At 35.0% G+C, this 21,634-nt stretch overlaps 1 protein-coding gene across 1 annotated transcript in view; it reads right to left on the bottom strand.

The window, feature by feature from the left end:
- BTBD9 (BTB domain containing 9) overlaps window positions 1–21,634 on the bottom strand; it is a 116,261-nt gene that overhangs the window by 88,414 nt on the left and 6,213 nt on the right. The window contains exons 3-7 of the mRNA NM_001008459.2: window positions 20,823–21,033; window positions 19,345–19,708; window positions 17,377–17,641; window positions 14,793–15,012; window positions 12,320–12,439 (exon numbers count right to left, since the gene is read on the bottom strand). Coding sequence (NP_001008459.2) covers window positions 12,320–12,439; window positions 14,793–15,012; window positions 17,377–17,641; window positions 19,345–19,708; window positions 20,823–21,033 — 1,180 coding nt within the window. The remainder of the gene's footprint in view (window positions 1–12,319; window positions 12,440–14,792; window positions 15,013–17,376; window positions 17,642–19,344; window positions 19,709–20,822; window positions 21,034–21,634) is intronic.

The following is a 21,634-nucleotide window of genomic DNA, read 5'->3' as shown; positions in this document are numbered from 1 at the left end:
ATATGGTTGTAGGCTACCTGGAAAGGTTTCAAAACCCTATTACAACAATTATTAGAAGCAAACATACTTTCTAGGCAGAACAATACTTTCTTGAAGATTTTCTAACATCCCTGAGCACTCTTAAGCCTTGTCTTGCATCGTTCTTGCACTTGCACACAAATATTTCTACATTTAACACATAACACCCCAGATCAGCCTGTCTTCTACATACAATTTGCTTCACTCCTTGGCTAATACTCTAAGTTTAAAATACCTTTTTTACTTTGAAAGCTTATCCTCTCCTATTCCCCTCTTCTGTCGAGACATTTTAAACCTCTCCAATCTCTTCTGAGACTCACAAGCCACAGAATTCTTCAGATCTTATTTAATCCCCCTGATCAGGCTAATACTGTATTTTTGAAGACAGTCTGGAGAAAGCCAGCTGCCTTTATCCAGAATGAAATAGCTGCTTTGTTATTTCAAATAAGAACCATATAATTAAGATTAAGAAAACCATGTAGTATTCGTTTCCCTTTAAATACAGTAATTATCAGGCTGATTTTCTGATAGGAACTTAAACAATACATCAGTGACACCGAAAGAACTGTATTATCCTGCATTTGCATTAATCCAATTATATTATGCACAGATGCTCAAAAATGTGTTATAAATAACCCTCACTACCTGGCATATACATCTGCCACTTCACTCACTAGTAGAAGATACGAGGAAGCTAGCAAAAGATTTGATGACTGCATCCAACTCTACCACTGGGCAGAAAGTGGTAGAAAAAAGGGAGCATTAAGCCTGATCCTTGGAGATCCTGCTCATATTTAACTCAGCAGATGCTGCCTTTCTCCCAAAGGAGGCTGCCAGAATTTCCCTCAAGCTCAGCATGGGAGAACAAACTCTCAGTCCAAACTTAAGAAGTCAGAAGGAAAGGGAGAATCAGTAGCTCAGCCTCAAAAATCCCTACTATGAGCAACCTTGAGCAGAGGGCAGCAGATGACCATAGGGAACCACCGTTAAGTCCAGTAAGGCTTCGGAAGGAACATGAAGAAGTGTGTTTCAGTAACTAGAGCAAGAAAGCGGCTGTCTTAACATTTGCTTTTCTGATCCAGAATGAATCATCTTTAATTCAGCCCTGGCCTGGAATACTTTGTATTACTGTTCAGTCATTTCTGCTAGTCAGAGTAGCTGAATGATTCTGAAAACCAGGAGCTGCAAGGAAAAGCAGTAAAGCGTGAGAAGCAGCAAAACAACAGACATTCAGAGAACCCCAGAAATAAAACACAAAACAGTACATAACCTTTTACTCCTTAAAAAGAACTCAGCAGAAATAGGAAAGAGACAGCAGAGATAACCAAAAAGTTCAGTCCCATCTATCAGCCTGATATGACGTGCATTCTAAAAGAGCGCTCTCCATTGTTTGTGGTTCCTGCAGTGACCTCTGTTTTATCTTAAGTACTGCAAGTACTTCAACTAATTTCTGTGGCAACCGCTTACGTGGTTCCTAATTTTAATACCCAAAACAAATTCTCATCTGAATGATTTCAATAGTATACATATTCAGATAAAATTCACTCGAAGTTAAAATGAACAAAGATATTCTGAAAACACATTCAAGGCCCCAAAAATACCTGATAAATAAAAGAATGTCATTTTCCAGTTTTACAGCTGCTTTCAGAATTCTGTCTGAGGGATTACAGTCTGCAGCTATTGAGCTGCAAAATACTACTTCTATTCCATAGATTTTGAATGTTAACTATTAAATCTATTAGATCAATAGTAATTCCTCCCACCTGCACTTTGGAAATTGATGTAACGACCATACAATTTCCATACTGCAACATTTCCTTTTTATGTAACACAGAAGAGAAATAATGCATTTAACTTTATCAATTTCATCACAGTAATACTTGCATACAATGTAAGATATGAAGCTACATAAAGATGAGATTATGAATTTAACCAAAACGACAATTTTAAACAATATACTGCAGGACTTCAAAATAAAATGAGGTGACAGATGCTTTTCTATGCCTAGATGAATCCTTTGCCCCTGCAATTTGTTGTTTTTTTTTTTAATGTAGCAAACAAATTTGGTGGCTCATTCCTGAACACCTCAAACACTGAACACCCACAGTACCAAAACAGTGTAAGTTCAGCTGAAATAAATATTCAGAGAAGAGACACTCTTGAGTCAGATGGTCTCTTTAAAATACTTATAAACGATACACCTGTTAAGTCCTCAAAAAAAAAGCTCAAGAGGGTGGTCAAAAACTGCACTGCCTCTCAGCTCTCCTACCAGAAAATAAACAACAAACAAAAACACCAAGACCCACCAAACACCACCTTTAAATACAATCATCCTCAAATACGCAAAACACTGCATTATTCAGTAACATTTTAAACTGAGTTGCCACAGAGCAGAACCAATAGTTCCAAAGCTAATAGAGGATACAAGTAAATATAGGATAGGCAGACACAGTCTGCATTTTGTGCATTACTTGAAGCAATATTTCTTATCAGATGATTTGGAAGATTCTTTAACAAAAATGTTTTGAAGAAACACACACTAAACAAGTCTGTAATATGGAATAAAACATTCAGCCAACTCTTCATTTGCTGAATGCCTTTTTGCATTATTTTAGGCACAAACGAATATTGTTAATCAAAATGAAAAAAACAGACAAAATCATATAATTTCAAATAATTCATTGCACTGAGTCACCTCTATTTCATATGACAAATACATTAAAAAAATAGCATAATACAGAAACAAACACCAGTGAAATAAGGGGGCAGCTGTCTGTTGCTCCCTGAATAATAGAATCATAGAATTGCTCAGGTTGGAAAAGACCTTGAAGCTCATCAAGTCCAACCACAACCTGACCATACTACCCTACCCTAACTCTAACAGCCCTCTGCTAAACCATGTCTCCAAGTAGTTCCTTACGTCAGACCATGAAAAGAACTTGTTCTGAAGATATTCTCCAAAATTATTTTTTCTTTAATATCAATCAATATATCAATAGCGATAGTCATTTCCTAAGCACAACCTTACCTGCACCCTGTCCTTGTACTAACATTTCTCCAAAGAAGCAGTATTACTCTCTTCCATCACACATCTCTAGTTCGTAACATGAACACTCATAACGGAAATCACTTCCCAGATGAGAGAGTAATTATTCACATCATTTAACCACAACTGGGTAAGCTACTCTGTAGAAAGGAGTCATCCAAGGTTCCCCAACACTGTCAATAAATATAAAAAGGATCCTCTAAAAGGCCATCAAAACACTATTTGGGTTCTTGTTCTCTGTCAGGTCTCAGTGGGAGTTCCCCTGCTCTTTATTAAATATACATGCAATGTAGCAAAAATAGTTTCCTGCAATAATGTTTTACCTTAGGTTGGTATCTAGAATTATGTTGCTGTGAAGTCACCCAACCTTTATCCTTGTCACGCTGTATCTGTGAAAAATTATATGAATCTGTGCTTTGATATATGAGAGTAATGACCTCCAAACAGTTCTTATACACCAGAAAAGTATATATCTAGCTGCACATCTCTCAGCAGAGCATCTTGTCATATGAAAACTAAAGCTAGCAACCTCAATCTCTCGCATTCATACTGCTGAGAAAATAACAACCCAATACACATGGAAAGTTGGCTTAAAAAGACTCTAAATTTTTTATTGAAATTTTATCAACGTAAGAATTCCTAATAACAAATCAGTTATGAAAAACGTAAGGGAATCAGTTTTTGGCAGAGAAGAATAAACTATTAGCAAGTATTTTGGCATACTGTTAATCTGTAAACCAATCCATGAAAGCTTGGATTGAGAAATACTTACGAGTACAGCATCTGTAAGATAGTAATTTTCTAGCTATTCTGACATGACCATCATCAAGTCAGAGAGATGTTGTCTTTTGCATGATTAGGACAGTTTGCTTTGATTACCTCTGTCATCATAAAGATGATGAGAAATCAAGATTTCTGGTGGCAGTAAATATTTTCCTTATACTTTGCCTGTATATCGTTACTACAAACTCCACAAACTCAATTTGCATACACGTACGTTTAAGGAGGTCTCATTCTCTACAAAATTCCAAGAGATTGCAAATTATTTATGGAAATGAAGTATTCTAGATATGCTGACTCCAAATCTGATTAAATTCCAGACACCTATGGTGAAGACCAGTTAGGAGGTAGATGTGACAGTGCCAATGCATGCCTAAGGGAACTACTAGAAGTTCGAAGTCTACATAGAGCCTATAGTATCTTCCCACAAATCAGATGACACTTAGCAACTCAGAGGTAACTACAAACTTTCCATAGAGCAAAGAATAAAAAGGGTTGATGTCTGAAAATACAGGTTTCCTAAAAATCATAGAATAGCCTGGGTTGAAAAGGACCACAATGATCATCTAGTTTCAACCCCCCTGCTACGTGCAGGGTCACCAACCACTAGACCAGGCTGCCCAAAGCCACATCCAGCCTGGCCTTGAAATGAATAGCAGCTTCTACTAAAATGATGAATTACATGCTCTTCTAGGTAAATTACATGAAATTATGGTGAACCCCTCTTTCTCAACCATAATTCAGTACACATGAATGTGTTCGACTACTGCTGTTATGAGGAACGTTGTCTTGTTACTAATCTGCAGAATGACAATTTGCTGCAAGAGGATAAAATACATTTATCGTTTCTAGTTTCACACAAGAGTGAATTATTTCAATTTCATTCATTTTCACTCAAAAGAAATAATACAGATTTCCCATACTGAAACAATCTGTTTCCCTTTCATTTACACACTTATCTACTACGGCAAGATAAAATATGACCTAAGAAGCAATCTCTCTTTACAGCTGTTATATATGCTTTATAATTTAATGAAAACTGGAATAATCAGTGATAATGTCTTCTAGCCCCTCATTCTGCTTTGATCTACTGAAGTTTTAAAATCAGTTTTCATCTAAATATACAATAAATCCTTCAAAAAAAAAAAAAAAAAAAAAAGAGGCAGGGGGTGAAATACAACCTGAATGGGAAGGATGTCTATGCATACATACATGCAGTGTTTCACCTATCTTTAGTTTTTGTACATATTAAATCAGAATTAAAAGAACTCTGTTACTGGTCTTGAAAACTAACAAATCTGAAGTAAAACATTATTATTAGCAAAACAGAAGAAAACAAACAAACAAACGTAGATTTAGATTAAATATAAGGAAGAAATCCTTCACTGTGACAGTGGTGAGGCACTGCAGGAGGTTGTGGATGCCCCACATCTGGAGCCAATCAAGATCAGGTTAGATGGGGCTGTGGGCAGCTGGGTCTATTCAAAGGAATTTCTACCCATGGTAGGGGTGTTGGACATGAGCTTTCCAATCTAAAGCATTCTAAGATTCTGTGATTTTACAAAGTAAATTGTCCTCCCACTTATTCTTTCATTAAAGTAATAATGACAAAATAATTTTAAAAAGCAGGTGTATTTTTAATTCTTTAGTTTGTAGTTCTTAAAAAGTGAATTTTATACATAGCAAGTTAATTAATATGCACTAAAGAACATAACTGCTGGATGTAAGCACTGTAAGGCACAGTTAAGATAAATTACATTCTTTAATACTAGGTGCTCAAAATTTGCTCTTTTTTTTTTTTTAATGTCCAAGCAAGTGACATTTCAACTCTTGATTTCCAGACTCTAAAAAGCTTGTTACAGACACAGCATTATATTACTGTTTCTTGAATATTTTTCTAAAATAATATTTATTTTAATCTCTTCCCGTTATCCAAATTCTGGCACCATAAAAAGAGGGTGTCTGAGAAGCTAATGAGAAAATAAACATAGCTTTCTGTGTGATTTGACATTACATGCTTCCCTCCACAAGTCCTGCACATTTGAAGAATCAGCTGTCTCATAGCTGAAGAAGTCTCAAGCTATTTATTCATAAGAGCTTTTGAAGATTTTTCCAATTCTTAGCCACTTCAGAACAAACCAGCAAAACAATCAAATTTCCCCCTAACACGATATAGGAGAACTTGAAAGAACACACTGATTTTAACCCTGGAATCTATCTCATCCCTGGAATCTACTCATTTTAGAAGAATACAATTGCACTCATTAGCTAAGGAAAATGCTCCATATCCCTCTTTCCCCAAAGAGTAGGTGTTATGTAACTAGGTTATATCCCCCTGTTGGTCAATGAATTGTGAAAGTAAAGTAAGTTTTAGGTTTATTTAGTTTGCAAAACACTGTCAATATGAGGAAAAGACAACCCATGAAAGCTATTATCTTGCTTCTAAGCAGCCTAGGAATGTTCTCATCAGTGCAGCTGCAAGTTTTTCTTTCTTTTTTGGAGCAGTCAAATGCTGTGCTGATGGCAAGCAACTCCAAATGGAGCGGACAAAAAGGCATGGAATCACAGAATCATCAGATTAGCCTAAAAATGATAAATCACACGTGTTTTTTTCCTATTATCGCTACAGTAGAAAACAGTTTATTTTAAAATACTCTTCACCTCACTTTGAGATTCCCTTTTAAAAACATGCTGGGTTTTCTGTGGCCCCTCTCTCTCTCTCTCTGCTTGCTTTCTTTCCTTTACTCATTTCTGTCCACTGCAGATGCTTATGCAACTTTATACTAACAGCCTATTAATTTAAATTTCTTCAGTTTTATTTTTTGGTCTTTCCGGCTTGACTTTTTAATTTTCAACTGTTTGTGTCCTATCTTCTCAGCCTGTTCTTCCCAGCTGAAACTGGGATGAGAAACTGCAGTCCAAACTCAAGAAGCTCCAGTCTATCACAGCTTCTACAAGCATATTTTAAAAGAGCAAAGCAACACTGACTAAAGCAATGTACTTTAGAGCTTTATCATTCATACACTGGTTGATACCTTGAAAAAGAGCTACCTAGAAGATTTTACTAGCAGTTTCTGAACAGAGAAGCAAGTTAAGCTACAGACATGTTTGCTTCACTACAACATTCTTAATGTCATCCAGATTATTCCACAGCTGTGCTTGGCCTAGCACTGTTTGCCAGATCACTTTATAAGCTTAGAAATTGAGAAGACAATATACTTAACCACATTATTAGGTTTTTCATGTACAATTTGAATACTAATAATGTGTGATTTTAAGTGTGGTAAAGTATTTTAGGCACATCAACAAACCATGCCCGTTATCTGCTTAGAAATGGGGAGAAAGAAACGCTTTATACAGTGACATCAAACAAATTCCACAGATGGCCATGATTGATAAACAAACTAAAATAAATGAGAATTCTTACAAACTTGGCAATAGAAAATCTCCTTGTGTAAACGTCTGTCTTTGTAAGCATGTACGTTTTCACAGTTAATTCTAGCTTTTGGAATGCAGTAGAGGGTTGAAGATATTTTCTAAACACATTTGTCTTATGCAACAATAACTTTAAAACCGATCTTGCTGTAAAATTATTATGTACAATTTTATAATTCAATGTTTAGGTATATCTCTATGTATCATTGTAAAAGTGAATAACTACTAATAATTTTCACTTATGTTGGATTTCTTATGAGGTGTAACCACTTAAAAACAGACCTAAAAACAATTTACTGTTTCTAAACTCATAATGAACACAGAAGATCTGAATACATACTCTTTTTAACCATATTACAAAAGTACATGTCAAACATCAAGAATGTGTAATCTAGATCACTTAAAGTTGATTGTTTCTTCTAAACTATACACCAAAGAACAAGACAACTTATATATTTGCAGGGTATATAAATATATTTGCAATTTATAGCCAACAAACTGGATGGGCAGGCTTTTTTCATGTATTTCCATACAAGCTGTATTAACTCCTCTACACACACTTGTTCACAAACACATTTTTCAGAAGATGAGCTGTCTGGCAGGTTGTCATTAACAGCTTAAATTCACACTATATTTTCTGCTTTTTCATCAAAGATGAGTTGGGTTCTTCAAGTTAGGATAAGTGAAATTATTACAGCAGAGACAAAGGAAAGAATTAAGAAAATAGCTGTCTCAATAAAGTTCTTGATGAAAAATGTTATTGATTCTGCCTGCAGAGAAATCAGCTTCTCTCTTGCTACAGAAAGAACACATTTGCAGCCAGACTCAGAAGAGCACACTTAGGATCAAAAGTACACATGAACTAAGATGAAAAGGATCTTTTAAATCAATAAACATTCTGTCACAGACAGGCAATAGCCTTCTTGATCTTCCACAGAAGATTTACACCATTTTAAAAGTCTGAGACTATCTCCTTATCTACGAAAAGAAAAAAAAAGTCAGACTGAATACATACTGGAAAGAAAAATGCTGAAAAAAAACATGAAAAAACACAGAGAGATTGGAAGATAAGCAAGCAGTGCCTGGCTACTAAAATAGAAGCTTCAGAAAATCACTTCTGTGTATTTCAGAAGTTTAAAAGGCAGGGGTTGGGAAACATGCCAAGAAAAAATCCTTAATGCAATCACTTCGTCCTAGAAAGAACAAGTAGCCTCTTCTCCCCATCCTCAAAAAATAAATAAATAAACAAACCAACAAAACCACACACACACACAAACACACAAAAACCCAACCACAACAAAACTGTGGGCCCGAAGCGAAAACTGGTTTGTCAAAATAACATCAGTGAAGACTTTAAAGGTTTGGAGTAACATTTCAAAATTGTTTTCATTTCATCCCATGTTCCTATAAAACAAGCCAAGATACTTTTAAAATTATCTCTGGACATTACATTATCACTGTATTGTATACAGTATTTGAAATAGCTAAAGACGTTAAGCTTTTAGTTATCCAGAGATAAAAAATTTGTCTTTCCCAGAAAGATATTTTTTCTGAACTCTGAAATGTCAGCATAGCTGCACAGTTAGAAATAAAATATTTCCACAGCAGTAAATGCCTTCCAAAGCATGCTACACAAGCTAGTCAGATTAACATGTTGCTTATGTAACCATTCATATTCGCTGTACACAGTAAGTAAGGGAAGGATGTCTCAGTTGCACAATGTTAATCAATACGTTTATAAGAAGCCATTTTTAAAAGGCTATTAATGACAGTCTTCCCCCACTCTGATGCTTTTTGGACCTTCTGAAGGCCTTACCAGAGCTCATGCCAACAATTCTCTGTTTATGTTTTTCAGTTACATCAGTGATGTAGCAGAGATGGATTTTAAGTTAAAACAATGTTCAAAATCCCCTTTTTGATGTCTATGTGCTTTTACTAAACACCACTCTACAGGGGCATGAGGGTTGGAAATAGAATTGCTTGCTTCAAAAAACACCAGCACTGAATTAGAGTTGCAGGCTTTTCTTCTCAGCCTATTTTAAGTACCACGTAAAGTGTTTCAATTGCTTTTTCCTCGAGTTAACTCCTTTCTTGTTTCAACACGCCCTCAGATTGAACCATATTCCAAATGCCATTTGGTAATTTATTGCATTTGTACTAAGCATAGGAACACTGGGTACCTACTACAGATAAGGTTTTCAGAGATCTACTGGTAAGGCTGAAAGCAAAAGACTTCTGCTTAATCAGTTACTAACTTCAGTGCTTCATACAAGAGGAAAGAAAAACAAAGCAACTGTGCCACCGCTATTAGTAAGCACACATCTGAAGCCGTCTGACCGATGTGAATTAAGGAAAAAAGAACTTGTCTAACCCATATTTTAAAACAACATCTCTCTGCATGTCACTACCTGCAATTACCAACATTATAAACTAAGGAATGTTTAGAACTGTGCTCCTACTGAATCTTTTTTACATTTTGTCTTTCTTTTCTTTTGCCCTCCAAAAGCTCAGGAGAAGCAGGATCTAGAATCTAATTTGTCTGCACTCAGGTAGAGGATTATAAACGGTGTAATCACTAATATCAAAAATTCTTGAGGCACAGAACAAAAAAAGCACCTGATATCATGGCTGCTTAATAAAAGCACAGTAAGTCTGCCTCAGACTTTTGTTACAGTGACACCTTGTGGTTACATTTGATTTGAGACCTCTCAAAATTTTCAATTTTTTCCTAACAGCATTAAATAGGCTTTCAAGACTTGTGAACGGGGATAAAGCACGAAGATGAAACTGCAAAACAAAAATGAAAGCACGAAAAAGTGAAAAGGATAAAATACAAAAGAGCACTGCCTGTTTGAAGACCTTTGGAATTTTTTAACATCCACTTGCTGATGTCCCAATGTCCCACAGGTTCTTCCCATGAGGGATGTACAGTAACGTCCTTAATTCTATATCTATTGTGGATAATTCAAAGTTCCATACATTAAAAAAAATCAAAGTCACAGTAAAGGTTATAATAGACATGATGCAATAAATGACTAAGCAAGAGCACTGCGTTGGTCTTAATTCATTGTATATAAGTTACAAGCATTATAAGTTACATGCATTTTACTCAACAACTGTCAGGAAGTTGCATCCTTTTCACCCAGCTCGTGTGAAAGAGACATTGAATATAGATTTTAAAATGGGTAGTGACTCAAAGAGTTAATTCAAGAGAAAACTGAAAAGATTTAAAGAACATAAAAGATAACTCAAGAAGGCAACTATCCTTGCCTAATGTTTCAGGTCTAATTATCTCTTTATAATATACCTTTCAACAATTGCTTTAGTGTATTAGACAAACAAGCTGACCTTCAATCTGGCATGTTCTACTCTCTTGTTTTGAAAATGGTGTGTAAAATAAAATCACAGTCAATAACCTCTCCAATCCTCCATTACTCCTCAGTCATCCAATACAGTGTTACCACAAAGCACTTTGCGTTATGACAAGCAGACAAATTGACGTTGAAATAGAAAATCAATTTGGGACAAGTCTTTGGATAAGGCCATAGAATTGCTGTCCTTCTGAAGGAAGATTAAGAGAAGTCCCACTCTAACGCCCTAGATCTCTTCAAGTCTTCTTGCTTACAGGAGGGAATAACAGACACACACAAAAGAGGCTTAGTAACAATCTGTCCATTTTCTACCAAGTTCAAGTAAAAACAACAACAACAACAAAAACCTACAAAAAAAAAAAAACCCACAACAAAAACAGAAACAAAATCAACAACAACAAACAAAATAAAAAAAGCAAGCCAAACCAAAAACCTATAAAATCCATGAGGCATTTCATAATTGCTAGATTTTAGATGCTAGATGATTTTACAGAGATACCTTTAAGCGAAGACTTTATCAGACATGCAGACAGCTGTGACCATTTCAGAACGAGAAAACAGTAACATCACAATCACAGAACTCACAGGGAAAAGGTGAAAATGCATTTGTCTGCATCAGGAAAAATAAATTTCAAGCCAATTACACTCAGAATGGATGACAAAAATGACAGAATCTGAGAAGATGTTAGTTACTTCTGAAATGGCTCACAAGTAACCCACCATATTTTTTCCACACAGACAACTGTTTTCTACAATTTCATCCTATAAAGCAGAAAGCAGTGACCATCAGAGTAAGAGTAAGAAATCACTCTTTCGGGGGGGGGGGAGGGGGGGAGGGGGGGGAGTGCTTCCCTTTGTTGAAGATGAAGATTCCAGTAATTGCTGAGTGATTGAGAAGTCTGTTTACACAATAATTACTACTATACATAGGGCATTTCCTCTATAAGGCAAAGCATAATGACAACAATTTCTTTGGAATATACAGAGAGTTTCTCTATCAAAAAGATCAATATAGATCTTGCTTGGGCCAGTTTGGTGTGATCACAAGCATCTTCCAGAACTCCCAGCACCTCCAGTAAAATGACAATATCAGTTCAAGAATGAATAAAGCTTATGATTCTATGAATAAGCTCATTCAAAACAAGTTATGAATAAGATCATCCTATTCATTCCATGAATAAGCTCATCCAGATGCTTTGTGCTACACATAACACTACTCAAACCTACAACTTGATTCTCTCCTTTCTCTCTTCCAAAACTGTGAAAAATACCTTTTCAGTGCAACAACATAGAAGAAGATAGAAGACAGAAAATATCTGAATATATGTGAAAATACATTTCCAAGCCATAAAGCAAATATTTAAAAGCATTTAAAAGCTTTTGACAGTAAAGAAATGATGTTTACTTCTAAGTGAAAAAAAGACAGTACAATTTTAAAAATCATTAAAAAAAGAGTACCAGAGATTTCAAAATAAGATATCTGAAATTTATCAAATGTAGTTATATCAAAATGCAAAAGTGACATTTTTTGTTTGTCTGAAGATGGCCGATGAAAGCTGCGTATACCATACATTACCAGAAAGATGTAATACAGTAGCAAAATCCAGCAATTTTTCTAGTATCTGCATTATTTAATGATAGTCGTGCAACATTACATTCATGCACTAACCTGCAAACTCGGGCAGGAAAATACAGGTTCTGCCAGGACCGACAGAGGTATTTAGAGTGATCGATAACTCGAATCCAGTCTAACTCATCCATGGACACCTCAATGTAGTAGGAGTAAGACCTTTGGATTTTAAAATAAAGGATGGGTTAGAATATGAGCAGCCATATCTTGGATATTAACTTCTTCATTTTCCTCTGGATTTCAGTCGTGTTGAAAAGAAGGCTATTTGCTCCTACTACAGTCCCATATCTAAAATATCTAAAAGAGATCCTTACTCTAAACTTGTTTTAATAACAAATTCACATGCAGTTACGTTAAGAGACGTTTTCAGAAGGACTTGAAACATCCTAACACACAATCTCCAATAATCCAGTGAGACTATCACCTCAAAAATGCATTGGCAACTTTCAAATTCAGTCATATTTAGCCATAAAATAATAATTTGTTTTCCATCTGCATAGAATAAATCTAAACTACCAGTGATATTTCTATTAGATATCAGATATTTCTATTGCCACATCAATGGTGAAAACACACATCTCCCACAGAAAAAAAATAAAAAACCTAGGGTGGCATAGAAACTAAATACTAAACCACAAAACCACCATAATCTCTGTATGTTATGAGCACAAAAAGAAGTCCACCCTCTCTGATTCTGCTGCCAATGATGGCTTGTTCTACTAAGTTCAGAGGAAAGGTGTATGACAGTTAGCAGCAGAATATTATTGACTAAACTGTCCTAAGGAGAATGTTCTCCACAATCTCCACTCCCAGCTTCGGCAGCTACTAGTTGATTTACATCTTGTAGATGAGGGGCAATTTACAAGCTACTTGCTCTCTAAAAAAATTCAAGAGAACTACTCACTACTTTCACTCCTAATACTTTTCAAAATTTCACTGAACACTGAGTTTACTTGACTGACCTGAGACAAATAGTTCAATATTGTATCAAGTTGTTTATTGTACCTTTTAAAGTTTTACTTCTCAATCTTTCCACAAAGAAAAGAGAAGCATAAACTTCAGCTAAACTCGCTTCAAATAACTAAATAGCTAAAAAAAAATTTGAAACTTGTTTTGAATAACTGTAATTGATATTTTAAATGTTCTAATTTACAAAAAAAAAAAAAATCTGTAGAACATCAATGTTTCCTGTTCTAAAATAACACAGCTTGCTCAAGAAAACAAAACTTCCGCAATTCTCATTTGTTAGTTACAAGTACAAAAAATATGCCTTATAAGAAAAATAATGATGTGTTGAAGTATAAATAGCATGTTCTATTGTTTTTAAAAGAATATTGCTTATGAATACCTGCATTTGCTATCTTCTAAATTAAAAATTTTTTGTGATGACATTTTATAAAACAAATATATTCTGTTTGTCAGATAAAAAAAGCCTTGTAGTTTTCCTTCTTAAACAGTTGTTCAGTTCAAATATGCATAATTTGATTTTTCATGCATTCCGCAATAACCTAAGGAAGCTGTGCATAAATGGGCTAAGGCATCCATGACAGTTCATACTTCACCAGTCTCACTGTGAAGTGGTTTCTAATAAATACTGTATTTAGGCTGGTAATTCTAGGAGCAGGAGCAGGCTGGAGCAGGTCCAAAGAAGGGCAACAAGGCTTGTGAAGGGCTTGAAGAATATGCCCTATGAGGAGAGACTGAAGGAACTGGGGCTGTTTAGTCTGGGAAAAAGGAGGCTGAGGCGAGACCTTATTGCTCTCTTCCAATACCTGAAAGGTGCTTACAGCAAGAGAGGGGTTGGTCTCTTCTCACTGGTGGCAGGTGACAGGAAGAGGGGAAATGGCCTCAAGTTGCACCAGGGTAAGTTTAGGTTGGATATCAGGAAACACTTCATTACAGAAAGGGCTGTTAAGCACTGGAATAGGCACCTCAGGGAGGTGGTTGAGTCACCATCCCTGGATGTGTTTAAAAACCGTTTGGAATTTGGAGGTTGTGGTTGGTCTCGACGATCTTTAAGGTCTTTTCCAACCTGAGCAATTCTACGATTCTATTCCAAATAAATTTTTATTCCCTGAATTACTGTCAGAAATGTTATCTCTGGACAATTTTGATACATTGAAAAACTCTAAACAAACATTTTTCCAATGCCTAGGATGATTATATCTGCGTAAGAACTAGAATACTCAATTTTATATTAGTAGCTGGAAATCAAATTGCAAATACAAAACAAAACAGCTAAAAGTATTTAAATTATGTAAGCTTTCAATAAAAATATATTTAATGAAAACACAGAATATCAGGAGATATTTTAATACCGCATAATAAGGTCTTGCACATACGTAACAACAATTGTATTTAAAAAACACTGTTTTCAAATAAAACTTGTCACTGTCACCCCCAACATGGTATCGTGCTGTTTTAATAACATCTTTATGAACATTTTGCATTTATGTGCTAACACAAGTAAAAAATGCATTACCTTCCCTCTTTAAGTCAACTTGACACCTACCGACTGTCTCTGTCCCACAGGAGTATTCGTATGTGGTTGATTATTGATGGCTGGCCTAGTTTGATTTCGATACCAGAACGGCAGTCATCATCAATTGGGTGTCGAGAGAAACCATGATCCAAGTCATAGTTCTGAGTATCGCCATCTAATAAAGCAGACTTCAGCTCCCCTTTTACAACCTGGGCTCCATACTTCATTGTTGCAATATTTTCCCCTGGTACTAAGAAGAAAAGGAAATAACTGTTTAATATTTATACTAATATCACGCAAGTTAGATGTTCTGAACATCAACTGTATTCATAGAATCATAGAATCGCTAATTCAATTAAAATGAACATTGATTGACATTATCATTTCTCCAATACTGGTTACAAACAGACGCTCAAAGAAAGAGTTACAAAAGGAGAGTCAGTGCAGAGCAATACCTCCTCTGTAAATCCATTGTTTCCAGCAATCCACAGTTCCATTTCCTAACCCATAAGATACTATTCTTTGCTGTTTAATACAGAGATGTAAATTTCAGAAATTATTGTCACTGTTTTAATAAAAGCTATTTTATAATTCCACACCAAAGGATTATGAGCACAAAGTAATTATGCATTTTGAAAATAGATTTTACAAATTCTGCTTCTTCCATTTCATTTGATGCCACCTAGAGGTCTCATGATAGAAGTAGTGATGACTGATTAGCATACAGTATCTGTATTCTTAGTGCATTTCATGATTTTATAGAATTCTAACATTCCTTCCTTATTCAACTGTCAGTTTCCACTCAAATAGAAATTTTTGGACTAGTTTGTCTCTCCTTGCCATCAGCTTCTCACAATCTCTCTCATCATTTTGGGGCCCTTTCTTCCTGACTTTTTGTCTTGAATTCAGTTTTTTAAATTTATTTTTATTTTAAAGTAGAAGGAAACTAAAACCACGTAAAATGCTCAAGATATGAAAGCTAAATGAACCTGAGTAAAAGACTATGAAGTTAATGGAAAACTTTTTACTGGTTTCTTTAGCTTTGAGCCAACATATTAAAACAAGCCCCTTTTGTCACCATTTCAAAGTAATCAATCTGTGTAACCCAGGAACAAATCTCCCATCAAGAAAACCGGAGATAATGACAGCTAGCTACAAAGCAATACGCTGACCAACTACTCTGTTGAAAAGACATTTTAACAGCCTTCTTTAAGGAGAGAACCTGGAAAATATGACACCAGTGTTTAAAAAAAAAAAAAGTCCACCCCAAACTCTTCAAGTTGGCAAGAGAAGTATGAAATTTAACAGAATATTAATCATGTTAACTCTTATATCTAAAACCCATTCAGTGGTACATTTAAACATACAAGATTTGAAGTGGTAAAAATTTAACTGTACTGTATTGTAGTATTTCTACACAAAAGCTATAAATGCGGTAATGCACAACTATGAAATTGCAAGTGGTCATCGGTGTTCCTATAGAGAAAGACCCAAAAGCCTGAACCAGTACTAAAACAACAGAGAAATTCAAATTTTTAGAAAGCTGTGATTTTGGCAAAGATAGAAATTCTGAGATTAGAAACATATTGTTATTGCGATGGAAGGTGGCAGAAAAAGGAGTCAGAAGATACCATTTCACTTTCAAAAATGTATTTACTGGACAGTCAACAGAATGCCTTGTATTTATTTTTTTCAGTATCACAATATGAACTCAGATTTTTAAATATTAAGTTAATATATTAACTTCTAAAGAAGAACAAAGGAGAGATGCAATTCTAAGAAATCCATTATCTTTTTCAAGGCTTATTCTGCATGTCTGAAAGACTACAAAGAAGACTTTATTCTTTGCTGTGGGGCAAATAGTCTATGCATCATGGAAATACTACTTCTCTGAAAGGGTGGTCAGGCACTGGAATGGGCTGCCCGGAGAGGTGGTGGAGTCACCAACCCTGGAGTTGTTCAAGGAACGTTTGGATGTTGTGTTGAGGGACATGGTTTAGCGAGAATCATTGGTGATGGGGTGAATGGTTGGACTGGATGATCCTGCGGGTCTTTTCCAACCTTAGTGATTCTATGATTCTGTGGTCATATACCATATACAAAGCAAGAGTACCTTCAAAAAACTCAGCATTAGATATTCTTGTTGAATTAATGGTGAGCCCAAATAAGAGAAACCAAACAAAAGGTTTCTCATTTTTTTTTGTTGTTGTTCAAATTGTTTCCATTAAGCAATTTGGAAAATGTTTATACTATTTGGGCAAACATGTAGGCAGTAACCAAATAAATAAATAAATCAAGAATATTGGAGAAAAAATTGATATTTTCATAAACAAGTCAGCATCAACGTAAAACCATTGAAATTCCAGTTAGCACACAACAAATCATTTTTTTCCCCAAAGATTTTCTACTAAAATAACAATTCCTCAAGGAAAATATGTTCTTAAAACAAAGTACATAATTGAGCAATTCCTGAGACACAAGCCAAGAAAATATGCTGACTAATGTTATTTCCCATTTGAAGAATAAAAACTCAAAAAATAAATTAACCATACCTTTCAGACAACGACAGTACAGCAGTAGCTAAAGGAGAGAAAAAAAAAACAGAAATGCTTACTTAACATGCCCCTGTAGTTGAGGTCCATGTCCCGACTCTCAGAGCGAATCTTAATGGCATCTAGGATGGCATCGGGTGACAACAATCCGGAAGGCCTTACAACATTTAGCAGTTCTGTCAGACTCATTAGTGGTAAACGCACTGCTTGCATGATTTCAGCATGGTTTTCCTTGGGGTTATGTTTACACCAATTCATCAAGGCTTGAAAAATGTCCTTCTCAGGAGCTGCAAAAGAGTCCCTCAATACAATACTTAGAAGAGCAGCCTGGAAGAGCATAAAAAAAAAAAAAAAGGAAAAAAAAAAAGAAAAAAGTTTGTTGCTTTCTTTTAGTCAGGTCACTTAAACTTGTAGTTATTAAAAAATAAACTCCTAGAGTGACTACTAGAAACAGCATATAGTAGCAGCAAAAGTCCTCTTAAGATTCTTGAAATCCAATTAAGTTTCTCTGATGAATAAACAACAACAAAAAAAATCCTCATTAGTCTACAGTAACTGTACTAAGAGGATTGCTCAACAAGACAATCTTCAGTTTCAGTACTGTTTTTATGCCTTGTTTTAGCTTCTTACTGAAGATTCAATAAATCTGTAATATGGATACTAAGCAATATTATTAATCCACTATGAGAAATAAGATGGAATGAAAATGTGGAAAAAAAATCAATTTTATTCCAATTTATATTAAATTACGTAAGTAAATTTAAGGTAACAAACAATATAAGAACCAATTTGGGGATTTAGTAGTACAGTTCAAAACATTCCTTTAAACTTAGACTGACATAAGATGAGCGATGTGAAAATGTCAACTGAGGTTTGGAATTACCTTTTTAAACCCTTTCTAATTACTTGGGCGTTTTTATCCCTTTTCTCTTTCTTTTGGGACCAACTTGGTATCAGCAGGTAAAACCCTCAGTGACTCCTACTCATGCAAATAATTCACAGATAGCAAATGAGAACAAAAAGAACTGAATGGATTTTGACTTTCATTTAGCTAGCAAAAATAATTAGAAGTCTGCCTCTGAAAGGCACAAATCTCTTTTATATGCCAGGATTGGTTACAACAAAGATTTCAGAAAGTATATGCCTTCAGAACTCAGATTTAATAAACTGAGTATGACAGACTACCGTAGGGAAAAAACATCCTTTCGCTATACAGTTAGCAAGTTAGTCAGCAAAGCAGAAATGTCTTGTAGTTATTCAAGGAACAGATCCATCACAGTTTTTCCACTAACGCTTTTAGCACTTTTCTTTATTTTTTTTAAAGTATAATTAAGCTATCTTTCATTCAAGATACTTAGCTGCTTCACTTGAACGCTACTTGAAAACATTAAACCACTATTATGCCCAGCTCAAAGACCATTCCAGAGAATGTGGAATAATTAACAGCACAGAGTTGCCTGAATCTTACACAAATATTTATGCGTCTAACAACAACAAACATATTAAAACAAAATTTAAAAAATACACCCTGCAATACCATCATACTACATGATTTCAGACTGCACAAATAATCAGCAATATAAATCACATCAAACCTCAGGATACTGTAGTCTACACTGCGGAAAACTGCCTATGACAGAGATTGCCTATATCAAGAAATTAATAAAATGGAGTACCTTCTGTCTTCAAATCCTTACAACTACTGGGCAACATTCAGAAACCAAATAATAATAATTCAAGAACAGATTAAAAAACATACAAGGTAAGATTAAGTTGCCTGTACCAGCTACCAGAGTACTCTTGTATTAAGCTACAGCGAGTGGTCAGACCTAAATATCTAAAAAATGGATCCACTTCACTGTGGTCTGAATACTTCCAATTGTCTCAGTCCCATGAATACCAAGAGATAACTGTTAACAAACTTATAAGCTTATAACTTATATGGTATTTTACAACATCAGTATTTTATCATGAAATGTATGCAAATAAAAAACAATAATCCCAAGGAAAAATGAAAACAAAAACTGTACCTTAGAAAGTGACAAGAAGCCTTCACTGGAGAGTACCTCCTGAGCATTTCTATCCATGAACATACAGCACATACAAGTTAATTTGGGAAGGGAATAAAGACTGGCAACATCAAATGTCATACAAACATTCTGAATATTAAGTATGGTGCAAAGATACTCAGATGTGGAATCCTCCAGTTCTGGAAACCCATACTTATGTGCCAGGCTTAGGAAGTCTAGCAGGACCTCCTCTTTCTCGTCTCGTAGAGTGGCACGACCAGTGTAAATATATTTCATAAGCATGGTAAAAGCTTCTGCAGTTGTGTCCTGAAGAGGAATTTCTGCTTCAGGCTGAGATTCTCTCATGCCACCATACAGTAATGCTCTACAAGGAAAACAAAATTTGAGAAACTTACAACCTAGAAATATCTGTTTTATTAACAAAAACAAACAAATAAACAAAAAACCTATACAACAGGTAGAGAAACAAAATGACAAGTAACATAAATGACAAGTAACAACACAGGGGATGCAAAGGGGATGCACTTCTAGAAGCTACAAAAGGAAAAGCCTTATACATGTCATTCAAAGTGCAGTTGACCACTGAAAACAGCGCACAGGAAAGAATAATATTCTTATGCATCATGCTTTTATCCTATGGAACATTTGCTCCATCTCTACTTTGAGCAATAGTTGCATTGAATAAAGATCGTATTTATCATTTATATATAATATATATATATATATTATATGTTAATACATCATATTAATCATAGTTGCCTGGAATAAAGATCAAGAATCCTGGGATTTGCTAAACTCAACACAAGACAACCCTAAAGATGTGCTTAATCTTCAGGGGAAAAAAAAAAGAATACTAAATACACCCATAATCTATTGGATTTTGTTTAGTTTTCTTTTTAAAGTGTGATACACAGTTTAAACACACTTTGCTCTCATACTTCAGTTTTGTCAGAGGGGTATGTTAGTAACTAAATTAGAACCTGAATTCCTAATAATTTTTTCCAGAAAAGTAATGCTATTTAGAGTGAAAAGTCCCAGATCTTTAAAATGAGATGTACTGGTATTATTCCTAGTTTTAAAATATTCTAACCTGAATCAAACAGACCTTTTCAAATACTTGATTTCAACACGTCAAAAGTAAACTTCTGACGAATATAGTCCACAGAAGAACACCAGCCATGCTCTGAGAAATCAAAACATTTTTACAGCAGAACTTTTCTGTTCCAAAGTTATTTTTCTCCTGAATTTATGAAAATAACTTCAAAGTCCAATTTAATGAAGGTCAAAAGAATAACATCATGACACGGTATTTATCTTCTTATATCTGGACACAATGATCTGATGCGCTGGGAAACATTCACACAGAAAAGGTCACACTCAATGGACAGATGATTACACATTGAAAAGTTCATAGAGAAACAATGTTTATCTTATCTGCATGAAAATTTGCAGTGAGGCTGACAAAAGCTGTGCTTCACCTGAAATAATGGCACCTCGCAGCCAGGATCACTCTGTGTGCTGGAAAGCGTTTCTTTTCCACGATAAAGGTAACATCACTATATTCTTCCCCATTCATCAGAGCACCGATATGCTCCGACAGAATGTGAACATGGTCAATCTCACCAACAGCTGTGTAAGGACGAAGTGGATGGCTGTTACTCATCTTGGAGGGATGATGATATTGATAGCCTACGGAGAAAAAGAAAATAACTATTATAAAGGGCACAAACATTTAGAAATAGCAATGATGAAAAATGCAGTTATGGAAAAAAAAAGAACTAGTGTAAGTTCTCTCTGTGATTCTATGATTCTCTCATATATTTATTACAAGGAAAATGAATCACAGGTTTTCTATTAAAGGTAATTTATAACAGGACTCAAGGCAGCTTGCATCAACAACTCCAGTCAAAAATATTTCAGAGAATTCCATCATCTCGCTCCTCCATCAATCCATTTACTTAAAAAAATTTAAAACGAAATGAATAAGAATTAAACAATTTTAATTACAATCACCATTATAAACAATATTTTTGTGTGAATTAAAATGCAAATAGTTACAGAGAAAAGAGTGAACTGACCAATTTAACTTAGGCTCAACTCTGAAGCCTCTAATAAAAATCAGTGATGAGTAAAACCAACAACGTTTCTAATCCATCCTTGAAGAATTCCAATCAGCTTTCCAGAACTGGAAGAATAGAACTGTTCAAAGTTGTGCCTGATGCTTTAACAGACTAAGTCTCAATGGCAAGAGCATCTAGAGGACTATTTCGGTCTTAAATCAGGTGCTCTT

The sequence above is a fragment of the Gallus gallus genome, chromosome 3 (genome assembly GCF_016699485.2).
Source record: "Gallus gallus isolate bGalGal1 chromosome 3, bGalGal1.mat.broiler.GRCg7b, whole genome shotgun sequence".
NCBI classification, from domain to species: domain Eukaryota; kingdom Metazoa; phylum Chordata; class Aves; order Galliformes; family Phasianidae; genus Gallus; species Gallus gallus.
Note: the sequence above shows the minus strand (reverse complement) of the source record. Positions and strands in the feature narration are given on the sequence as shown.